Here is a 24,703-nt window from a genome sequence, read left to right as displayed (position 1 = left end):
TTTACTTTCTTTGCTTTGTGTCACACTATATATAACTGTATTAAATAACATAAACGGTATATGTTATATGTATATATGTTATTTAATAACATCAACTATAATGCTTGTTGAATGTTAAACTGTATAAAGAAAACAAACATGCAAAGACTCGTGAAACATATTTATAGAGACGTTATATATAAAATGTTATATTTTTATTCAAGCAGGAAAAAACAGAGGTATTGAGAGTTCGCATACAAGAATTAAACCAGAAAAAGGAAGCGCTTCTGCTTTCCTTAAGCAGCTCGGTCACTGAACAATTGGAACGATTACAGCTGGTAAACAGAGATGACGACGTGGAAACAGTAATATCTCCGGTGACAGACGAGGAACCTTTAGCGCAGGTCGGTTAATATAACTGCGTGTTTGTAGTGGGACACGTTTATTTCTCCTTTGTATTCTTCTAATTTCCCTACCAAATATTAACCAATTAGTTAGCTCTGGTTAGTGTCACTTAGTGGCAGCCAAAGGGTAAATAAAGCTATTAACGGCCTTTGTTAATTTTCAATTTTAATTAAATTACATCTGAGGAACACAATTGGGGTTATTTAAATCCAGTACTGGTACAAGTCCCTAAATCCGGAATTTCAACATCCAGAATTATTCTGAAATCCAAATTAATATTTGTTTTAAAAAATGACTATTATTCACCGGCAGTCACAATCTTCTCTGCCTGCCTCGTTTTTTTTTGTGTTTACCTTTCTGATTACAGCACTGTAATTTTCTATCTGATGGTATTATGTATGCAACAGTATTAAAAAAAAGTATTAAAACTGATATAAAACTACCTTTAGGTAACTGAGACATGTGCACGCTCCTGAGACTATCTCAGTATGCTCTCAGGAAAAAGATCCAACTTTTAACAAAGGAGCCCAAGAGAAATCTTGAAATCTATTAACAGAAGTAAATTAGTAAGTTATTAAAATGCTATGCTAAAATTAATAGTACCAAGCCTTTCTGTTCAGTCTTCTTATTGGTGAATAATCCATCACCTAATATAACATTACCTATTATTGTCATTGTTATAATTAACAGGAAATATCTTTTTAGTTAGACATATTCTAAGTGCCTGTAATAGGGGGATTATTTTAAGAAATAACATTTGTTCACAAATACTTTTCATAACTTTTTAACATTTCCCAAATAAATGCAAAGTAGCGCATCTTAGTGAACTGGGCTCGGTATCAGTCGTGATTAGCTGTATGTGTATACAGAAGCATTTGTCACTTTTTGATTGGTTTATTTTGTGTCTTTTAGGGCGGGAGAATGGATTCCTATTTTTTGCCTTCATTGGTTGAGGAGGCTGAAGAGAGTTTTTCCAGTACAGAGGTTGGTGTTACAGGGATTTGGCTTTGACAGTGTTTAGTGAGTGTATAATTTGATTAGATTGTGTTGGCTCATTAAGGGTCAATGTACTCAGACAAGCTGATAAGAGATAATTGTATTCAAAGAATTTGCAGGAAGACCCATTCTAATGGCTTATCACACCCCCTTTTCTTTGTAAATGGAAAGAGTCCACAGCTGCATTCATTACTTTTGGGAATTCAGAACCTGGCCACCAGGAGGACACAAAGACACCTCAGCCAAAGGCCTTTCGTCCCAGGAGGTTGGCAGAGAAGAGTTAGAAGTTTTCGATAGTCTCTTATGGAGGGTAGTACTCTTTGGCATGGGACTGGAGTTTTAAGTAGTCTTGGCAGCCTTTCAGTGAGAGCATGGGTGAAAGTGGAGATGCAGGGAGAGTCTTTCTGCGAAACCATCCCGACTCATATTAACAGCTCCACAAGCAATCAGTGTTGACGAGTTTGCTGCCTGCTTTTTTCTCTCAAGTCCATGGCAGAAGTAACGCTACAATCTGTCACACTTGAAGGGCCGTGTTCCTGTTCCATGACGTAGATTCCGGTAAGATTGTTTCATTTTACTTTCATCTTGGATGTATTGTAATTACAACTGTTTATCCGTGAGGGGCTACAACCTTTCAGGGATAACTTTAACATAGGGTCTCAGTGAGGCTCCTTTTTGTATATCGGAATCAAGGGTTAATATCTCCTGAGGGGGGTTATTGAGCAGGGGGGTTTATAATCATGTTTGTTATGTGATTCTGTCTGCTACTGTGTAGTGTTGCTTCCGCTCATGGTTATTTTGGAACATAATTGCCTATGTCTAGTGACGCGGCCCTTACGGTTGGGCGCGCTTTTGCATGCACTGCACGGTTTACCTTGTGACTGGGCGTGGCCACATTTTGGCTCTCCATTTCCGCATTCCTGACCGTGTGGCGACAGAGAAATCCTGGTCCGCTGGTGTCTAGTTCCCTGGAGGTGGTGAGTGCCCCAGCCTTGGGGGTGTAAGGTTCCGTTTAGATTTTTCTTATTGGTCCATTTTTTATTCAATATCCCATTTATGGAGGATTCTGATTTTTTGGAGACAGATGTCTCTGATTCAGACTCTACTTCTTGCGAAGAATATGAATTGGCCCGGGTGATACATGCCCATCAGTTATGTTCCGAATGCCGTTTTAGAGTGCTCTTTTCATCAGTATCGGGAATCAGGTGCCCACTGAGCCATCCGCCTCTGGGGATTCTATTTCCCACAAGGTGAGTTCCCTACACCAACTCTTACTACGCATGCAGGTAACCCAAACGCTACTTATCCTTCTATGGAGTGTGGCCTGTTCCCACCGGAGGTTACAACACGGTTCCGCATGGCCATATCTTTGGCGCTGGCACATCTGCACCTCCCGGGAGTGTGTCCGTGTTCCGTTAACCGTGTCTCGTCGGGCGTGGGATCGCCTGGTCCAGTTCAGCACTCCGGGGGAGAGACTGCCCCTGAGGCCTCAGGGGGTCAACCTTCGAAAGCCCGTTTTTGCATTCAGTGTCCTCTATAGCTTGGGTATTGTTTTCCCAAAAGTAATGAATGGAGCTGTGGACTCTTTCCATTTATGAAGAAAAACTTAAATTATGCTTACCTGATAATTTTCTTTTCTTCAGATGGAAAGAGTCCACAGCTCCCCGCCCGTATTTTTTCTGTGGGGCGTCTGTTATTTTTGTTCTTCTGGCACCTTTTCACCCTGATATTTCTCCTACTATTCCTTGTTCCCTCGGCAGAATGACTGGGGGATGAGGGAAGTGGGAGGGGTATTTAAGCCTTTGGCTGGGGTGTCTTTGCCTCCTCCTGGTGGCCAGGTTCTGATTTCCCAAAAGTAATGAATGCAGCTGTGGACTCTTTCCATCTGAAGAAAAGAAAATGATCAGGTAAGCATAATTTAAGTTTTTCTATAGAGAATACTGCAGTGCTGACCCTTTCAGCATAGGTGCAGCAGCTATTTCAAATGACAAAATAAAGCTAAAGGAGCGGTAATCATTTAATACACTCTAGCAGATAAAATGGGTTATTAAGGACAGATGAAAACAAAACACTGTATGCACCACCCTGCAGTGCAGACACAGTGATACCCAGCACTCTGTATGCACCACATGACACTGTGTTCTCCACCTTGCAGAGCGGGCACAGTGATTACCCACCACTCTGTATGCGCCACATGACACTATGTGCTCCACCTTGCAGCGTGGACATAGTGATTACCCAGCACTCTGTATGCGCCACATGAAACTGTGTGCTCCACCTTGCAGAGCGGGCACAGTGATTACCCACCACTCTGTATGCTCCACATGACACTATGTGCTCCACCTTGCAAAGCGGGCACAGTGATTACCCACCACTCTGTATGCGCCACATGACACTGTGTGCTCCACCGTGCAGCGTGGACATAGTGATTACCCAGCACTCTGTATGCGCCACATGACACTGTGTGCTCCACCTTGCAGAGCGGGCACAGTGATTACCCACCACTCTGTATGCGTCACATGACACTATGTGCTCCACCTTGCAGCGTGGACATAGTGATTACCCAGCACTCTGTATGCACCACATGACGCTGTGTGCTCCACCTTGCAAAGCGGGCACAGTGATTACCCACCACTCTGTATGCGCCACATGACACTGTGTGCTCCACCTTGCAGCGTGGACATAGTGATTACCCAGCACTCTGTATGCGCAACATAACACTGTGTGCTCCACCTTGCAGTGCGAGCACAATAACCCTCAAGTTATTTACTTTGTATAATAAATTTGCTTTGCAATTCTGTTTCTTTTAGGCACAAGAGGAAGATACGGTTTTGGCAAGTGAGCAGGTCAGCATTGTTGAATCTGAGAGTGAATGTGGGGTGAGTAATATGCCATCTGTAGTGAGTAATTTGCCATCTGTAGTGAGTAATATGCAATCTGTAGTGAGTAATATGCCATCTGTAGTGAATAATATGTTATCTGTAGTGAATAATATGCTGTCTGTAGTGAGTAATATACCATCTGTAGTGAGTAATATGTTATCTGTAGTGAATAATATGTTATCTGTAGTGAGTAATATGCCATCTGTAGTGAGTAATACACCATCTGTAGTGAGTAATTTGCCATCTGTAGTGAGTAATATATCACCTGTAGTGAGTAGTTTGCCATCTGTAGTGAGTAATATGCCATCTGTAGTGAGTAATACGTCATCTGTAGTGAGTTATACACCATCTATAGTGAGTAATACATCATCTGTAGTGAGATATATGCCATGTATAGTGAGTAATACACCATCTGTAGTGAGTAATATATCACCTGTAGTGAGTAGTTTGCCATCTGTAGTGAGTAATATGCCATCTGTAGTGAGTAATACGTCATCTGTAGTGAGTTATACACCATCTATAGTGAGTAATACATCATCTGTAGTGAGATATATGCCATGTATAGTTAGTAATACACCATCTGTAGTGAGTAATTTGCCATCTGTAGTGCGTAATACACCATCTGTAGTGCGTAATACAACATCTGTAGTGCGTAATACACCATCTGTAGTGAGTAATACACCATCTGTAGTGAGTAATATACCATCTGTAGTGAGTAATACACCATCTGTAGTGAGTAATATGCCATGTATAGTGAGTAATACACCATCTGTATTGAGTAATTTGCCATCTTTAGTGCGTAATTTGCCATCTGTAGTGCGTAATACACCATCTGTAGTGCGTAATATACCATCTGTAGTGAGGGATGTCATTTGTAGTAAGTAATACACCATCTGTAGTGAGTAATATCCCATCTGTAGTGAGTAATATCCCATCTGTAGTGAGTAAGATGTCATCTGTAGTGATTAATACACCATCTGTAGTGAGTAATATGCCATCTGTAGTGAGTTATTTTGCCATCTGTAGTGAGTAATTTGCCATTTGTAGTGAGTAATATGCCATCTGTAGTAAATAATATGTAATTTGTAGTGAGTAATGTCATCTGTAGTGATTAATATGCCATCTGTAGTGATTAATATGCCATCTGTAGTGAGTAATACACCATCTGTAGTGAGTAATTTGCCATCTGTAGTGAGTTATTTTGCCATATGTAGTGAGTAATTTGCCATCTTTTGTGATTAATATGCCATCTGTAGTGAGTAATGTCATCTGTAGTGATTAATATGCCATCTGTAGTGATTAATATGCCATCTGTAGTGAGTAATACACCATCTGTAGTGAGTAATTTGCCATCTGTAGTGAGTTATTTTGCCATATGTAGTGAGTAATTTGCCATCTTTTGTGATTAATATGCCATCTGTAGTGAGTAATATGCCATCTGTAGTGAGTAATATGCCATCTGTAGTGAGTTATTTTGCCATCTGTAGTGAGTTATTTTGCAATCTGTAGTGAGTGATATTCCATCTGTAGTGAGTGATATTCCATCTGTAGTGAGTAAGATGTCATCTGTAGTGATTAATATACCATCTGTAGTGAGTAATTTGCCATCTGTCGTGAGTTATTTTGCCATCTGTAGTGAGTAATTTGCCATCTGTCGTGAGTTATTTTGCCATCTGTAGTGAGTAATTTGCCATTTGTAGTGAGTAATGTCATCTGTAGTGATTAATATGCCATCTGTAGTGAGTTATTTTGCAATCTGTAGTGAGTAATATGCAATCTGTAGTGAGTGATATGCCATCTGTAGTGAGTAATACGCCATCTGTAGTGAGTAATATGCCATCTGTAGTGAGTAATACACCATCTGTAGTGAGTAATACACCATCTGTAGTGAGTAATACACCATCTGTAGTGAGTAATAGGCCATCTGTAGTGAGTTATTTTGCCATCTGTAGTGAGTTATTTTGCAATCTGTAGTGAGTAATATGCAATCTGTAGTGAGTGATATGCCATCTGTAGTGAGTAATACACCATCTGTAGTGAGTAATATGCCATCTGTAGTGAGTAATACACCATCTGTAGTGAGTAATACACCATCTGTAGTGAGTGATATGCCATCTGTAGTGAGTGATATGCCATCTGTAGTGAGTAATACACCATCTGTAGTGAGTAATATGCCATCTGTAGTGAGTAATACACCATCTGTAGTGAGTAATACACCATCTGTAGTGAGTAATATGCCTTCTGTAGTGAGTAATACACCATCTGTAGTGAGTAATTTGCCATCTGTAGTGAGTTATTTTGCCATATGTAGTGAGTAATTTGCCATCTTTTGTGATTAATATGCCATCTGTAGTGAGTAATAAGTCATCTGTAGTGAGTGATATGCCATCTGTAGTGAGCAATACGTCATCTGTAGTGAGCAATACGTCATCTGTAGTAAGTAATACGCATCTGTAGTGAGTAATACACCATCTGTAGTGAGTAATACACCATCTGTAGTGAGTAATACACCATCTGTAGTGAGTAATATGTCATCTGTAGTGAGTAATATGTCATCTGAAGTGAGTAAGATGTCATCTGTAGTGATTAATACACCATCTGTAGTGATTAATATGCCATCTGTAGTGATTAATATGCCATCTGTAGTGAGTAATACACCATCTGTAGTGAGTAATATGCCATCTGTAGTGATTAATATGCCATCTGTAGTGATTAATATGCCATCTGTAGTGATTAATATGCCATCTGTAGTGAGTAATACACCATCTGTAGTGATTAATATGCCATCTGTAGTGATTAATATGCCATCTGTAGTGAGTAATACACCATCTGTAGTGAGTAATATGCCATCTGTAGTGAGTAATATGCCATCTGTAGTGAGTTATTTTGCCATCTGTAGTGAGTTATTTTGCCATCTGTAGTGAGTTATTTTGCCATCTGTAGTGAGTAATATGCCATCTGTAGTGAGTTATTTTGCCATCTGTAGTGAGTTATTTTGCCATCTGTAGTGAGTTATTTTGCCATCTGTAGTGAGTAATATGCCATCTGTAGTGAGTTATTTTGCCATCTGTAGTGAGTAATACACCATCTGTAGTGAGTAATATGCCATCTGTAGATAACTGCTATGATTCCGGGAGATCACTGGGTGCCGAATAGAAATATCAGCCACTGGCTCTGAGCAGCAAAGTAAATATAAAGTACAGAACCTCAGGTGATAATATTGTAAATGTAATTACAAAGGTATCCGATTTGTGTTAAATGTAAAAGGGTTTATAACTGTGACCCTAGATAGAGGCGCATCTCTATTAAAGGCTATTGACACATCTGATGGGAATATCATAAATTGCACATGGACTAGTAATGTTTATGCATTTGTAATAACCATTTGCAGGTTTGAGTCTGCATAAATATCAGCATAAAATGGCTACTGTTGTTCCCACTTAACCCTTGTGTTTAAATAGTGATATTAGATACAAGTAACTGAAATGTAGTGATGCACGTTTTCAGGCTAAATGCTTGGCCTGTATGTCGTGCTATAATACTAGAAGGTAAAGTATTGCACTGGTGGCTAGGTTAGATTATACAGCTCTACTTAAATATCAACCTGGGAGAGCAGATATATAATACTACCAAAAATATAGCCTTGTGCCCACTTCAATTACTAATAGGCATATTCAGCGGATACATATAGTTAGATCCCTGCCTGTTAGATGCTATTGAGTATATTGATTGAAGAGCAGAACTTCCGTTTGGGATATAGGAAGTTAGCATAAATCACTCGGTTAGAAGTCAGCCATATATTGAAACATAATAGCTTAAATTATTTGTTATGGTAGTAACGCTTAACGCAATTGATACATATTGTACTTCACACTCAATATTGAGAGTGTTAACTTAGTATTTAAATAACAGTGCGGTACTACTAATGTATCATTATAATGGAGCTTTCAATGACTGTGAGCGCATTAAGTAAAAGCAGGAATTGTACTAAATAAATTGAAATATTAGCCAGGAGGTTCAGTATACAGTATAAATAGAGTTCATTGCTACCAGCCATTAAAATATCCTTGCATATTAAGTCATAAGCGAATGTATTGCCTCGGATTTATACTATGAATCACACGCATGATGCTGATGGGAGCTCTGTTAATATTTTAAAAAGACTTGCTAGTTGTAATCAGTGGGTTTATTTGCCGCTAGGCTACTAATTGAAGCCTATGCACTAAGTTCATAACGAATAGCCGAATCTTACCTAACAGATTGAGTGAAACTTTAGTGTGAATCATAGTATAAATCGGAGGCAATACATTCGCTTATGACTTAATATGCAAGAATATTTTAATGGCTGGTAGCAATGAACTATATCTATACTGTATATGGAACCTCCTGGCTAATATTTCAATTTATTTAGTACAATTCCTGCTTTTACTTAATGCGCTCACAGTCATTGAAAGCTCCATTATAATGATACATTAGTAGTACCGCACTGTTATTTAAATACTAAGTTAACACTCTCAATATTGAGTGTGAAGTACAATATGTATCAATTGCGTTAAGCGTTACTACCATAACAAATAATTTAAGCTATTATGTTTCAATATATGACTGACTTCTAACCGAGTGATTTATGCTAACTTCCTATATCCAAAACGGAAGTTCTGCTCTTCAATCAATATACTCAATAGCATCTAACAGGCAGGGATCTAACTATATGCATCCGCTGAATATACCTATTAGTAATTGAAGTGGTCACAAGGCTATATTTTTGGTAGTATTATATATCTGCTCTCCCAGGTTGATATTTAAGTAGAGCTGTATAATCTAACCTAGCCACCAGTGCAATACTTTACCTTCTAGTATTATAGCACGACATACAGGCCAAGCATTTAGCCTGAAACGTGCATCACTACATTTCAGTTACTTGTATCTAATATCACTATTTAAACACAAGGGTTAAGTGGGAACAACAGTAGCTATTTTATGCTGATATTTATGCAGACTCAAACCTGCAAATGGTTATTACAAATGCATAAACATTACTAGTCCATGTGCAATTTATGATATTCCCATCAGATGTGGCACTCACTAGCCTTTAATAGAGATGCGCCTCTATCTAGGGTCACAGTTATAAACCATTTAACACAAATCGGATACCTTTGTAATTACATTTACAATATTACCACCTGAGGTTCTGTACTTTATATTTACTTTGCTGCTCAGAGCCAGTGGCTGATATTTCTATTCGGCAGCCAGTGATCTTGCGCAATCATAGCAGTTATCTAACTGGACTTGTTACTGCCAGCATTTTAGTTTTAACAATACACCCATTGTTTTAAACACCTTCTAATAAAGATTTACATTTTAATTTGTGTGACTTTTTTCTAAACTCCATTTTATGTGAGGGTCTTAATTGAGTGCTTATACAATATCAATTTTTTTGTTCAGTTTCTTTAACTGACTGCCAATCAATGTAGTGAGTAAAATGCCGGCACAGGAATAGTTCAGATGGCACAATCTTGTTACATACTAAATGTGGCTACGTCAGTGTCAAAACTCATGATATCCCATCTGGTGCCAGAAATGGCTATACAATTGTGTTGCAGCATCTTCTGTTGTTAACACTAGACTGACCTTAGTTTTAATCTTACCTTGTACCTTTGTCCTATCTCTACCATACCCCAACCCAAACCATGACCTCAATCCTAACTCATGACATTCACCCTAACCTTAACTCAACTAACCTTAGCCCAAACTAACCTTAGCCTTAACTTTAGCCCAAACTGACCTTAGCCTTAACTTTTACCCAAACTAACCTTAGTCTTAACTTTTACCCAAACTAACCTTAGTCTTAACTTTTACCCAAACTAACCTTGGCCTTAACTTTAGCCCAAACTGACCTTATTCTTAACTTTTACCCAAACTAACCTTAGTCTTAACTTTTACCCAAACTAACCTTGGCCTTAACTTTAGCCCAAACTAACCTTAGTCTTAACTTTAACCCAAACTAACCTTAGTCTTAACCCAAACTAACCTAAGTCTTAAAGGGACAGTCAACACCAGAATTTTTGTTGTTTAAAAAAGAATGATAATCCCTTTATTACCCATTCCCCAGTTTTGCATAACCAGCACAGTTATAATAATACACGTTTTACCTCTGTAATTACCTTGTATCTAAACTTCTGCTGACTGCCCCCTTATTTCCGTTCTTTTGACAGACTTGCATTTTAGCCAATCAGTGCTCACTCCTAGTTCACTTCACGTGCATGTGCTCAATGTTATCTATAAAAAAAACTCATGAACGACCTCTAGTGGTCAAAATGCATTCAGATTAGAGGCAGTCTTCAAGGTCTAAGAAATTAGCATATGAACCTCCTAGGTTTAGCTTTCAACTAAGAATACCAAGAGAACCAAGCAAAATTGGTGATAAAAGTAAATTTGGAAGTTGTTTAAAATGACATGCCCTATTTAAATCATTAATGTTTTTTTGGACTTGACCGTCCCTTTAACGTTTACCCAAAATAATCTTAGTCTTAACTTTAACCCAAACTAACCTTAGCCTTAAATTTAACCTAAACTACCCTTAGCCTTAACTTTTACCAAAACTGACCTTAGCCTTAACTATAGCCCAAACTAACCTTTTCCTTAGCTTTAGCCCAAACTAACCTTAGCCTCAAAGGGACATGAAACACAATTTATTTTCTTTCATGATTTAGAAAAAAACATGCAATTTTAAACAACTTTCTAATTTACTTCTATTATCTAACATTATCTAACATAATTCTAACATTCTCTTGATATCCTTTGCTGAAAAGCATATCTAGATAGGCTCAGTAGCTGCTGACTGGTAGCTGCACCTAGATGCCTCGTGTGATTGACTCACCCATGTGCATTGCTATTTCTTCAACAAAGGATATCTAATGAATGAAGCTGTGGAATCTGTTGGCGCTTTATATATAAAGAATAATATTTCAAGAAGTAAACTGGAATGTTGTTTAAAATTGTATGTTCTATCCGAATCAGGAAAGAAATTTTTTGGGTTAAGTGTCCCTTTAACTTTAACCCAAACTGACCTTAGCCTTAACTTTAGCCCAAACTAACCTTAGCCTTAACTTTAGCCTAAACTAATCTTAGCCTTAACTTTAGCCCAAACTAAATCATAGCCTTAACTTTAGCCCAAACTAACCTTAGTCTTAACTTTAGCCCAAACTAACCTTAGCCTTAACTTTAGCCCAAACTAACCTTAGCCTTAACGTTAGCCTAACCTAACCTTAGTCTTAACTTTAGCCCAAACTAACCTTAGCCTTAACTTAAGCACAAACTAACCTTAGCCTTAACTTAAGCCCAAACTAACCTTAGCCTTAACTTAAGCACAAACTAACCTTAGTCTTATTTTTAACCTAAACTGACCTTAACTTTAACCCAAACTAACCTTAGCCTTAACTTTAGCCCAAACTAAATCATAGCCTTAACTTTATCCCAAACTAAATCATAGCCTTAACTTTAGCCCAAACAAACCTTAGTCTTAACTTTAGCCTAAACAACCTTCGCCTTAACTTAAAGGGACATGAAAGCCAATTTTTTTTCTTTCGTGATTTAGAAAGAGCATGTCATTTTAAACAACTTTCCAATTTACTTCTATTATCTAATTTGCTTCATTCTCTTGATATCACTTGCTGAAAAGCATATCTAGATATGCTCAGTAGCTGCTGATTGGTTGCTGCACCTAGAGGCCTTGTGTGATTGGCTTACACATGTGCATTGTTATTTCTTCAACAAAGGATATCTAAAGAATTGCGCAAATTAGATAATAGAAGTAAATTGGAAAGTTGTTTAAAATTGCATGCCCTATCTGAATAATGAAAGTTTAATTTTGACTAGACTGTCCCTTTAAGCCCAAACTAACCTTAGCCTTAACTTTAGCCCAAACTATCCTTAGCCTTAACTTTAGCCCAAACTAACCTTAGTCTTAACTTTAGTCCAAACTAACCTTAGTCTTAACTTTAGCCCAAACTAACCATAGCCTTAACTTAAGCCCAAACTAACCTTAGTCTTAACTTTAGCCCAAACTAACCTTAGCCTTAACTTTAGTCCAAACTAACCTTAGTCTTAAAGGGACATGAAACCCAAAAAATGTATTTCATGATTCAGATAGAGAATACAATTTACTTCTATTATTTAATTTGCTTCCTTCTCTTGTTATCCTTTGCTGAAAGCTTTATCTAGGAAAGCTCAGGAGCAGCAGAGAACCTAGGTTCTAGCTGCTGGTTGGTGGCTGCATATATATATACCGATTGTCATTGGCTCACCCATGTGTTCAATTAGAAACCAGTAGTGCATTGCTGCTTCTTCAACAAATGATACCAAGAGAATGAAATAAATTAGATAATAGAAGTAGAAGTAAATTAGAAAGTTGTTTAAAATGGTATCCTCTATCTGAATCATGAAAGAAAAAAATGTGGTTTTCATGTCCCTTTAACTTTCGCCCAAACTAACCTTAGTCTTAACTTTAGCCCAAACTGACCCTAGTCTTAACTTTAGCCCAAACTAACCTTAGTCTTAACTTTAGCCCAAACTAACCTTAGCCTTAACTTTAGTCCAAACAAACCTTAGTCTTAACTATAACCCAAACTAACCTTAGTCTTAACTATAACCCAAACTAACCTTAGTCTTAACTTTAGTCCAAACTAACCTTAGTCTTAACTATAACCCAAACTAACCTTAGTCTTAACTATAACCCAAACTAACCTTAGTCTTAACTTTATCCCAAACTAACCTTAGTCTTAACTTTAACCCAAACTAAACTTAGTCTTAACTTTAGTCCAAACTAACCTTAGTCTTAACTTTAGTCCAAACTAACCTTAGTCTTAACTATAGCCCAAACTAACCTTAGTCTTAACTATAACCCAAACTAACCTTAGTCTTAACTTTAGCCCAAACTGACCCTAGTCTTAACTTTAGCCCAAACTGACCCTAGTCTTAACTTTAGCCCAAACTAACCTTAGTCTTAACTTTAGCCCAAACTAACCTTAGCCTTAACTTTAGTCCAAACAAACCTTAGTCTTAACTATAACCCAAACTAACCTTAGTCTTAACTATAACCCAAACTAACCTTAGTCTTAACTTTAGTTTAAACTAACCTTAGTCTTAACTATAACCCAAACTAACCTTAGTCTTAACTATAACCCAAACTAACCTTAGTCTTAACTTTAGTCCAAACTAACCTTAGTCTTAACTATAACCCAAACTAACCTTAGTCTTAACTATAACCCAAACTAACCTTAGTCTTAACTTTAACCCAAACTAACCTTAGTCTTAACTTTAGTCCAAACTAACCTTAGTCTTAACTTTAGTCCAAACTAACCTTAGTCTTAACTATAGCCCAAACTAACCTTAGTCTTAACTTTAGCCCAAACTAACCTTAGTCTTAACTTTAGTCCAAACTAACCTTAGTCTTAACTTTAACCCAAACTAACCTTAGTCTTAACTTTAGTCCAAACTAACCTTAGTCTTAACTTTAGCCCAAACTAACCTTAGTCTTAACTTTAGTCCAAACTAACCTTAGTCTTAACTTTAGCCCAAACTGACCTTAGCCTTAACTTTTACCCAAACTAACCTTAGTCTTGAAAAAAAAATCCCAAAGAAGTTCCAAGCATCCACGACTGTAGATAGTTAGTAAATAAAAAGTCCAAAGTCTCTCAGATATAATCAAAACATAAAATAGTGAATTTATTGATAACTATTAAAAAAGGCAGACTCCATATGAAAAAACAAAAGGTGAAAAAGCAGTAAAAAGAAAGTCTGACCAGTTTCGGTCACTCAGACCGTAGTCTTAGACATAAAATGCAGACTACAGGTGTGTGCTATTTAAAGCCCCAACCAATCTGCAATTGGTGTACTTTGTACACTGCTCATACCTACTTTAACACTTTAAGTGACAGCATATTTTTTAATTAAGGTCACAGCATGTTATTGGGATAATAAAATATATTATAAATCATGTGATGATGAAAAAGGCAAGAAAAACTTAATACTCCATAATGTGTACATTCATAATAAAATTAGTTATTTAAGAAATATATTTGAAAATCTGTTATCTTGAATGAAAGAGATTAAGTTGTTGCTACTCAAACGGGGGCTTACAATGCTGCAGATTATTTTGTATAGATAAGAACATTTTAATAGCAGTAAGTAAAGATATATTAAAACCTAAATAATAATATTAAACATTAGTAAATTGGAGACTGATAGAAATGGTGACACAACACAGTGTTATACATGAATAGACATAGGCATACCATTCTCTCAAGATATAATTGTTAAGATGAATAGGCCTCAAACTTAACAGTGGCACTAAGATATTACAATTATTGTTTGTGATTTAACATATCTAATTCCTGGCCCAACACTTGATGAAATAACCTTAGTCTTAACTTTAGTCCAAACTAACCTTAGTCTTAACTATAACCCAAACTAACCTTAGTCTTAACTATAACCCAAACTAACCTTAGTCTTAACTTTAGTCCAAACTAACCTTAGTCTTAACTTTAGTCCAAACTAACCTTAGTCTTAACTTTAGTCCAAACTTACCTTAGTCTTAACTTTAGTCCAAACTAACCTTAGTCTTAACTTTAGCCCAAACTAACCTTAGTCTTAACTTTAGCCCAAACTAACCTTAGTCTTAACTATAACCCAAACTAACCTTAGTCTTAACTTTAGTCCAAACTAACCTTAGTCTTAACTATAACCCAAACTAACCTTAGTCTTAACTATAACCCAAACTAACCTTAGTCTTAACTTTAGTCCAAACTAACCTTAGTCTTAACTTTAGTCCAAACTAACCTTAGTCTTAACTTTAGTCCAAACTTACCTTAGTCTTAACTTTAGTCCAAACTAACCTTAGTCTTAACTTTAGCCCAAACTAACCTTAGTCTTAACTTTAGCCCAAACTAACCTTAGTCTTAACTATAACCCAAACTAACCTTAGTCTTAACTTTAGTCCAAACTAACCTTAGTCTTAACTATAACCCAAACTAACCTTAGTCTTAACTTTAGCCCAAACTGACCTTAGCCTTAACTTTAGCCCAAACTAACCTTAGTCTTAACTTTAGCCCAAACTAACCTTAGTCTTAACTATAACCCAAACTAACCTTAGTCTTAACTTAAGCCCAAACTGACCCTAGTCTTAAAGTGACAGTAAACTAAAAATTAAACTTCCATGATTCAGGCAGTTTTAAACAACTTTCCAATTGGCCTGTTATCAAATTTGCTTTGTTCCCTTGGTATCCTTTGTTGAAGAGTAAATATAGGTAGGCTGATAGGAGCTGAGGAGCAGGATGGTGTCTTTAGCAGTCTATGATAGCAGTATTTGCAACAATGTATACATTGACATAAACATTTTTGCAAACACTGCTGCCACAAGGCTAAAGACACGTGCATGCTCCTAAACTCAGCTAAGATTACTCTTTAACAAAGGATACCAAGAGAACTAAGCAAAAGTGATAATGGAAGAAAATTGGAAAGCTGCTTAAAATGTTGTGCTCTATCCAGTTTTGACATTGCCGTCCCTTTAACTTAAACATTAACTAACCTTAACTCACCATTTGCCTCATTTGAAAGAGTCAATCAGGGCTTGCTGCTGACAAGTCACAGTCATTTTGTTAGTACAATGAATGTAAGCTTAGGAGCTGGCCTGTTTTTAGTTCAGCATCTGGGTAGCACCTGCTGATTGGTGGCTAAATGTACTAAGGGATAACTTAGTGACTTGTGATTGGCTATATAAAGCAACCAATGGGAGTTTGCTTTTGCTGGGTGAGGAGCCATATGTGGCAGAGAGGAGCTTACAGCATTTTTTGGGGGGGTAATTTTCCATATCAAACCCTTCAAAAAAGTGTAATTAAAATTCTATTCCTTATGGCAAAGAGCATCGGTTTAACTAGACACAACATAACCCATTTGGTGCTGGGCTTGTGCATTAATATCCTCTCTGAGCATAAAGATTAGATGGGGAGCTCTTTTCAAAAGACATTTTGTCTCCTATAACACAAAAGATTATTTAGCAAATAAAACACTGCTAAAAGCAGCACTCCTCCTGTTCCTGGTGAGAACTCGCATGACAAAGGGCAACTTGACATCAGAAGCAGAGGTTTTTTTTATTTTTATTTGTATGTTTGGTATCCAGATGTGCTAATAAGATCAATTTGAAACTCTGCGAGAAGGACGCTTCATCTTGGCTTTCACAGAAAAATAGAAGTGATGAGAGCTTTAAAGTGTCGTCAAATGGGGAGCGTGAAAATCTTTTTTAGCAAAGTTTCCGTCAGGTTCGCGGGATCATTGTGACATGTATCTGTCATTTACAATTTAATCCTCATTAGGATGACTGCTCCTTCTGAGAAAACGCTCTGATTATCCCTAGTCTGGTTTATTATTCTTGCTTTATTTGCTTTTTAATCTAATTTAGCTTTAACTCCTTAACTGCCAGATGTAAGTTCGTTACAGCTCGTAATTTTCTCACTAGCGACTAACACAGTTTGTTTAACCCTTACAAACGGGCTAAAGTACTGTGCAGTATCAGTTGTGCACAAACATGCATTTCCTTCTAGTTTCCCTTTAAGTTTAAACTGTTTTTTTACATTATCTCTTTTTCATGGATCTATCTATTTATCTATTTATATCTGTATCTATCATCTATCGATCTATCTGTATCTATTTATCTGTATTTATCTATTTGTCTGTCTATCTATTGATCATCTATCTATCTGTATCTATGTATCTGTATTTATCTATTTGTCTGTCTATCTATCTATCTATCATCTATCTATCTATCTGTATCTATGTATCTGTATCTATGTATCTGTATTTATCTATCTATTTGTCTGTCTGTCTGTCTATCTATCATCATCTATCGATTATCTATCTATCTATTTATCTGTATTTATCTATCTATTTGTCTGTCTATCTATCTAATAGAAAGAGTAGATATTTTTTCTAAAACAAAACAAAAACTCTTGTTATTTGCACTAAGAATGAATTACAAAATAGATGATATTTTTATGTATCCAAAGTTGTTATTGTAATCTGGTTGTTATTGTAATCTGATGCTACCAAGGGAAATATATTATTTATACGCTAATGTTACCAACATAAAATAAAACTTATGATTAAACAGTGTATCCATTACATTACATATATCTTGTTGGTATAGAAATTACTGTGTGCTGTGAGGTTTGGACAATGCTTAAAAAACACATGCAGTATCTGCTGCATCACAACGTATAAGATTTGTAGGCTTTAAATAGAGATACAGTAGAACGTAACTCTCCCAAAAGCAACAGTAATTTGTTTTTGCTCAGCTGTTTATTATTTTGTTTTCTCTGTCATTTCACAGTGTGTTGTGTAGGACTGCATGTGCTAGAACCGCCTTGTCTGCACGTGTGTCAGCCGTTTGCTAGGAGGCAGCGCTGACCGGCACCGCCTGCTGTCAGATGAGATCCTAATAGGATCTAAAAACAAAGCAAATATTGCACTAGACTGAGTGTAGTGAAATGTTTGTGTCAGTAGCACAGGATAGTGCTGTATGTTCACCCTGAGCGTAGGACCGTTAATGTACTTTCATATGTGTTACTTATTAATAGACCCAGCTGCCAGTCTCTTACTCTGCACGGTGCACGTGCAGTGCCCGTGCTCAGGTTAAAGGTGCCTGTCTGAGATGTGTGTGTCCTAGTGATATTGTGCTTTAGTTTCATGGCACGTTGCTGATGTACAGGTATATTGTATAGTTTTATGTAGCTTAAAGGGACGTGGAAATCAAAATGAAACATGTGCACGCTCCTAAGCCTACCTCAGTATGCTCTCATGGGAAGCAGCTCATTTTTAACAACACTGACCAAGGCAAAGAGGAAAATTGATAGTATATGTAGTACTTTGGAGATAATTTTGAAGTTGTACACTCTTATCTGAATCATATTTTATTTTACTTCTGTCTATTTAATATGATTTTATTTATTATACTGCAGGTCTGTTGTGCTAGACGTTTTGTGCGTGAGATTGGGCTCTGTAACAAACTATAAGTGCTGTTTAGTAGTAATGACTTTTTTTATTGCTTGAGAATGTAAAGGGTTAACAGAAAGTTTACCTCTGCGTTTGGCGCGTCTTTTTGCCATGGTAATTACACTTTGTCATTAACAGCGAATCCGGTCCAACCGGTTTGTTTTTTTCCAAACACAGAGACAAAATGAGTGAGAACAGCGCAAACAGGACTGGGATTCGCTGAACAGATAACACAAGAGATAAAGACGAGCACTGGGGTTATTGTACAGCGTCTGTTCACCTAAAATATCACTGTGTGCAGTGAAGCAGTTCTGAACAATAACACAGGGAATGTCTTGTTCTATCACATTGGGGTTTTAACCCTTTGGCTGCCAAGAGAGCAATGCAGACTAGAATATTGAAATTCACTATGTTTTCTTGTGTATGTTGAGATTCAAGTGTTTTACAATAATGGACATTTTGCATTAATTGGAGATATTTTATGTATGTATAATTTAAAGGGACATAATACTCATATGCTAAATCACTTGAAACGGATGCAGTATAACTGTAAAAAGCTGACAGGAAAATATCACCTGAGCATCTCTATGTAAAAAAAGAAGATATTTTACCTCACAATTTCCTCAGCTCAGCAGAGTAAGTTCTGTGTAAAAAGTTATACTCAGCTGATCCCAGCTGCAGGTAAAAAAATTAAAAAAAAAATGAAGAAATGAACAGCAGCCAATCAGCATCAACAGTGCTGAGGTCATGAACTCTTTTACTGTGATCTCATGAGATTTGACTTAACTCTCATGAGATTTCATAGTAAACTTCTTTTAACTGAATAGGGAAATAATATGAGTGTGCACAAGGCTCACTCCCTTAGCTGTCCCGGGACAGACATACTGATTTGCTGCTTAGAAGTCCTTTACAATGGGATGTGGCCACTGAGGAACTTTTGAGGTAAAATATCTTTCTTTTTTACATAGAGATGTTCAGGTGATATTTTCTAGTCAGCTTTTTACAGCTATGCTGCATCACTTTCAAGTGTTTTAACATTTGGGTATCATTGCCCTTTAAGCCACATGTATTATATAAAGAGTAATTGCCAGCAAATAAGATGAGTATCCTCATGTTTGTGCAACCAAATGACAATCCTAAAAGGTACCAATTACATAGTGTGTCGCAAGTATGGAACAATAGACTCACTGTAAGTATAAATGTGAGTTTTCTTAACTTCAGATGTGTGTGTGTTACATTGCAGCCGGCAAGTTGAGCTGTGCTGTACGTCCCCTGATACCTGCAAGGTACTTTGCACGCAGGAAGCACTTGAGAGATTACAATGTGACACGTCTGTGTACATTAATTCAAATAACAAACATTCCTGTTATTACCAGACGGCCAATAGGGAGCTGCAGTTTCATCAGCTTTTTAGCATATGTAAATTGTAGAGGCATTTCTGCTTCTGTAAGGGGTGTGTGCAGAAGGCTTCAGGAATTTCACCTCTGTGTGGAACGTCACTGTTTCTCCTTATGTGCCATTAGCCGCTCTTCTTTAGTCAAATACTTGAAAAACGCTTCTCAGTTCCTCTCTGGGTGACACTCAGTGAGTATGACAGACACCGGACAGACTATTTTATTTCAATTCATTCTTGCAACGTTACCTCTCTGTGTGCTCAGCTCCTTAGTACATTCTTTCACTTGTATGGATATAGGCTATTTTTGGAAGCTGCGTAAGGAAATATAAACTGTATAGTCTTGTTACCAGAGTCAAAAGAAGATAGCTTACAAATGATTTTAACCCCTTGGCTGCTAAAAGTTTTGCACTGTAATGCTATGCACAAGATGCACTGCCTCTCCAGCAGCCAAGCAGTTAAAAATGTATGTAAAACTTCTTTATTCTTATTTATTTACAATCAAAATATCCCTTGTATCAACTGCGTAAATAGTTAACGTCTTCATTGCCAGTAGAACCGATAACGTCAGATGAGCGCCGTCCTGTTATTTTTGTAGTATATTGTCTCTGACTGGTTGATTGAGACGACTTTGCTCTCTGCTTGCTGAAAAAAATCCTTGAGCAAACGTACAGTAGATTAGCTGCCAGGTAACCTGTTGATATAAGATCACATGAGATTTTGTTTCATTCCTCACGGGAATATCCGTGTCTCCGTCATGGGTACGCTTATTTTAATTGTACAATTGCTGGTTTGTCTGCTGGGCAGGTTTCTTCTCCTAATGCACCTGTTGTGCGATCTTTTTCAGGAACAGCAGGGAGATGGCAAAAAAATGGTGGCCACTTTTACATCTGAGCTGGAGATGATCATCCAGGATTGCCAGGGCAGGGTCACAGAGGTGGAAATGTGGCTGCAAGAAATAAGCCTGTCCCTGGCATTAAGCACCCCGGGCACCACTGTGCAACAGACGCTGGAACAGCAGCTGCTAGACAGTCAGGTAAACAGACATGGTCAAAGTGCACTAACACTTCCAACAAACTACTTCCTGTTTGCAGCTTCATGTTACCCAGTAAGGAAGACAAACGTGTGCTTCTGACACACTCACTACAATTATACAGATTGTCCATAAGTGCCCTAAACAGCAAATGCCTGCACTGCCTTATCCTGCCAATCAACAAGTCACTGCTGTGTGCAGAAGGCGAGAGCGCACTGCACGCTCTCATGGTAGCTGCAGCAGTCTAAAGAATTTGGTTATTAATGCGCTGCAATTAACTTCTTGGCTGCAAAAAGGAGCAGCAACATAGAATTTGTCCACAAGTGATCGCAATCTTTTGAAAATATGCAAAGGAAGGTAACTTAGTTTGTCTTACCCCAGCACTGTTTTTTTTTTTTTTTTTTACAAAACTCTTAAAGGGATATGAAAACCCCAAAAAATATTTTGTGATTCAGACAGAACATACAATTTTAAAAAAAGTTTCCAATTTACTTCTATTTTAAAATTTGCTTCGTTCTCTTGATATTCTGCATTGAAGAGATACCTAGGTAGCATCTGGAGCAACTACATGACAGGAAATAGTGCTGCCAAATAGTGCTCTAGCAAATGAATAGCATTCCTACAAAACTGCTGCCATATAGGGCTCCAGACACATAGGGGCCGAATTATCATTGTGCGAGCGGACGTGATCCGATGTTGCGGATCATGTCCGCTGCACATCGATAAATGCTGACAGCATACGCTCTGTGCATTTATCCATGCATCAGCAGTTCTTGTGAACTGCCATTCGCGGCCAATCGGCCGCTAGCAGGGGGTGTCAATCAACCCGATCGTATTGGATCGGGTTGATTTGTGGCGATGTCTGCCCGCCGCCTCAGAGCAGGCGGACAGGTTATGAAGCAGCGGTCTTTAGACCGCTGCTTCATAACTTGTGTTTCCCGCGAGCCTGAAGGCCCCATACACTGCCCCATGCACTGCCCCATGCACTGCCCCATGCACTGCCCCATGCACTGCCCCATACACTGCCCCATGCACTGCCCCATACACTGCCCCATACACTGCCCCATACACTGCCCCATACACTGCCCCATACACTGCCCCATGCACTGCCCCATGCACTGCCCCATGCACTGCCCCATGCACTGCCCCATGCACTGCCCCATACACTGCCCCATGCACTGCCCCATGCACTGCCCCATGCACTGCCCCATACACTGCCCCATACACTGCCCCATACACTGCCCCATGCACTGCCCCATGCACTGCCCCATACACTGCCCCATACACTGCCCCATGCACTGCCCCATGCACTGCCCCATGCACTGCCCCATACACTGCCCCATGCACTGCCCCATACACTGCCCCATGCACTGCCCCATGCACTGCCCCATACACTGCCCCATGCACTGCCCCATGCACTGCCCCATGCACTGCCCCATACATTGCCCCATACACTGCCCCATACACTGCCCCATGCACTCTCCTGAGCCTACGTCCCTGCTTTTCACAAAAGACATAAGAGAACGAATAAAACGTAATAATAAGAGTAAATTAGAAAGTTGTGTAAAATTACTGCTCTGTCTGAATCATGAGAGGAAACAAATCTGGGTTTCATTTAGTCTTTGGAAAGTCGCTGTAATTAGATTATAGAGGTCTATATATTTATTTTATCCCATAAGTTACCAAAGAAACAAAACAAAATGTATTTTTTATTTACGCTTTTATCAAAAAAATTCAATTTTAAAATCATTGAAATATAATTTTTTAAATTGATAAAATATCTATATTAATGTTTTAAATTGAGTTTATGAGTTAGATCTAATATACAGATCACTGTATGCACGTACCCTGGCACAATGCGCAAGACAAAACGCATAACTGGTAGAGATATGTGATGCTTTCCCTCACTTGCCTTACAATGGACAATAATTAGCTTGAACGCTGGTAAAATAGCGTGGGACACGTTAGTGCGCACAGACCCATGATCTGCACTTTTTTCTATACGTTCTCCATATATACAATATTATCTGAAAGAGCTAATACCGTTATCATAAATACAGAGAGCCTGTGATGTTGCATATATCTGTGGCACTGTTTCCCATGTAGACAATTCAAACCCCCCAAAAATAAGATTACAGAGTCTTTAAAAAAATAATCCCCAACAAATCTGTAAATCCTGAGCTGCTTCCCTTAAAATACACGTACTGTGTTCACAAACGTAGAGCGCATATGCGAAATGAACATGAAATATGTATATTTATTACAGCCAGTTATATGGGGACTACTGGAAATGGATGAGAATAAGACCCACTGGTTTAAATTTACTAACATTTTGTAGAATTCTAGTGACTCTGATTTCTCCTCCTATAGAGTATATTCACAAAGGTGTGGTGAGATCACTCATTCTTTAGAGAATTAGCTTCATAGAGTAGCAGAATTGATAGATGTGAGTTGTTAGTGAATCGGGGCTGCTTTCTCACATCCTGTCAGTTTCGAAGCTAAGACTTAGGTAATATACACGTAGCAATTCTGGTTTAATAAACAACCACAATGAGATATACCTTTTTGTTCTAGGAGTTAATGCTCCGCCATAAGTGCGTGTGAATTTTTATATTGATTTATCAACTGAGCTTTTCTTGCTTTTCCAAGAATGCTTTGCTGGAGATTGAAAAAAAGGTTTGCGCTTTATGGGAAGGTGAAAAACTCAAGGAGGAGGAACATGGAACTTTACTCAGAGAGGCCGAGAACCTGACCACAAAGCTGAAGGAGCTGAAGTCTAACCTAGAGCAGGTCCAGGAGTTGCTTCAGGTGAAGCCGGCTTACTCACAGGTGCGCAGATACAGTAACTGTAACTTCTAAGGCGGCTCGTTATGTATGAAAAGGCTTTAGCGAATAGTGTTCAGTGCCTTTGGGTACTGCATTGTAGGGAGTCATGTAAAATATATATGCTCTGTTGTTACATATTTCAAATTAAACTCACATTAATATGGGCAGACTCTAGGGGAACCTCACTGCTGCGATTTAATAATTTTCTTCATTAGCTGGTCTCTCCAAGTGCTGGGTGCCTGGGGGGAGAGATACTAAGCATGTGCACATCACTTTAGTGTGTACCTGTACTCAAGAATGCACTGCCAGATAATTAAAAGGGACATACTAGGTGAGGGTGAAAATGTTTTGAATGCATTAACACTTTTTCAGTAATTGTTTTTCTTTATACTAACATAATGACTGTGGCTAGCCTACAAGCCTGGATTGGCTCCTATGAATAAGGCTAATGGTGGGTGGACTTTAGGTATTGAAAATAATTGCACTGCAGTGAAAAGGAAGTTAACTGACTTGGCTGATGTTATTCTATAGCAGCACAAGAGAACTGTCTGTAATTACAAACTGCTTACTGTCCGGTGGCTGATGTGTTATTCTATAGCAGCACAAGAGAACTGTCTGTAATTACAAACTGTTTACTGTCCAATGGCTGTTGTGTTATTCTATAGCAACACAAGAGAACTGTCTGTAATTACAAACTGTTTACTGTCCGGTGGCTGATGTGTTATTCTATAGCAACACAAGAGAACTGTCTGTAATTACAGGGTGTTTACTGTCCAGTGGCTGTTGTGTTATTCTATAGCAACACAAGAGAACTGTCTGTAATTACAGGGTGTTTACTGTCCGGTGGCTGTTGTGTTATTCTATAGCAACACAAGAGAACTGTCTGTAATTACAGGGTGTTTACTGTCCGGTGGCTGATGTGTTATTCTATAGCAGCACAAGAGAACTGTCTGTAATTACAGGGTGTTTACTGTCCGGTGGCTGTTGTGTTATTCTATAGCAGCACAAGAGAACTGTCTGTAATTACAGGGTGTTTACTGTCCGGTGGCTGTTGTGTTATTCTATAGCAACACAAGAGAACTGTCTGTAATTACAAATTGTTTACTGTCCGGTGGCTGTTGTGTTATTCTATAGCAACACAAG

General features: G+C 38.1%; 1 protein-coding gene across 1 annotated transcript in view; it reads left to right on the top strand.

Annotated features, from left to right (window-relative positions):
* The window catches only part of SYNE2 (spectrin repeat containing nuclear envelope protein 2), a 799,180-nt gene that overhangs the window by 546,072 nt on the left and 228,405 nt on the right, over positions 1 to 24,703 (top strand). The window contains exons 62-66 of the mRNA XM_053697281.1: positions 204 to 383; positions 1,297 to 1,368; positions 4,191 to 4,259; positions 20,549 to 20,737; positions 23,384 to 23,563. Coding sequence (XP_053553256.1) covers positions 204 to 383; positions 1,297 to 1,368; positions 4,191 to 4,259; positions 20,549 to 20,737; positions 23,384 to 23,563 — 690 coding nt within the window. The remainder of the gene's footprint in view (positions 1 to 203; positions 384 to 1,296; positions 1,369 to 4,190; positions 4,260 to 20,548; positions 20,738 to 23,383; positions 23,564 to 24,703) is intronic.

Source organism: Bombina bombina, chromosome 1 (genome assembly GCF_027579735.1).
Source record: "Bombina bombina isolate aBomBom1 chromosome 1, aBomBom1.pri, whole genome shotgun sequence".
NCBI classification, from domain to species: Eukaryota; Metazoa; Chordata; class Amphibia; order Anura; family Bombinatoridae; genus Bombina; species Bombina bombina.
The sequence above is the reverse complement of the archived record's forward strand: the minus strand, read 5'-3'. Positions and strand labels throughout refer to the sequence as shown.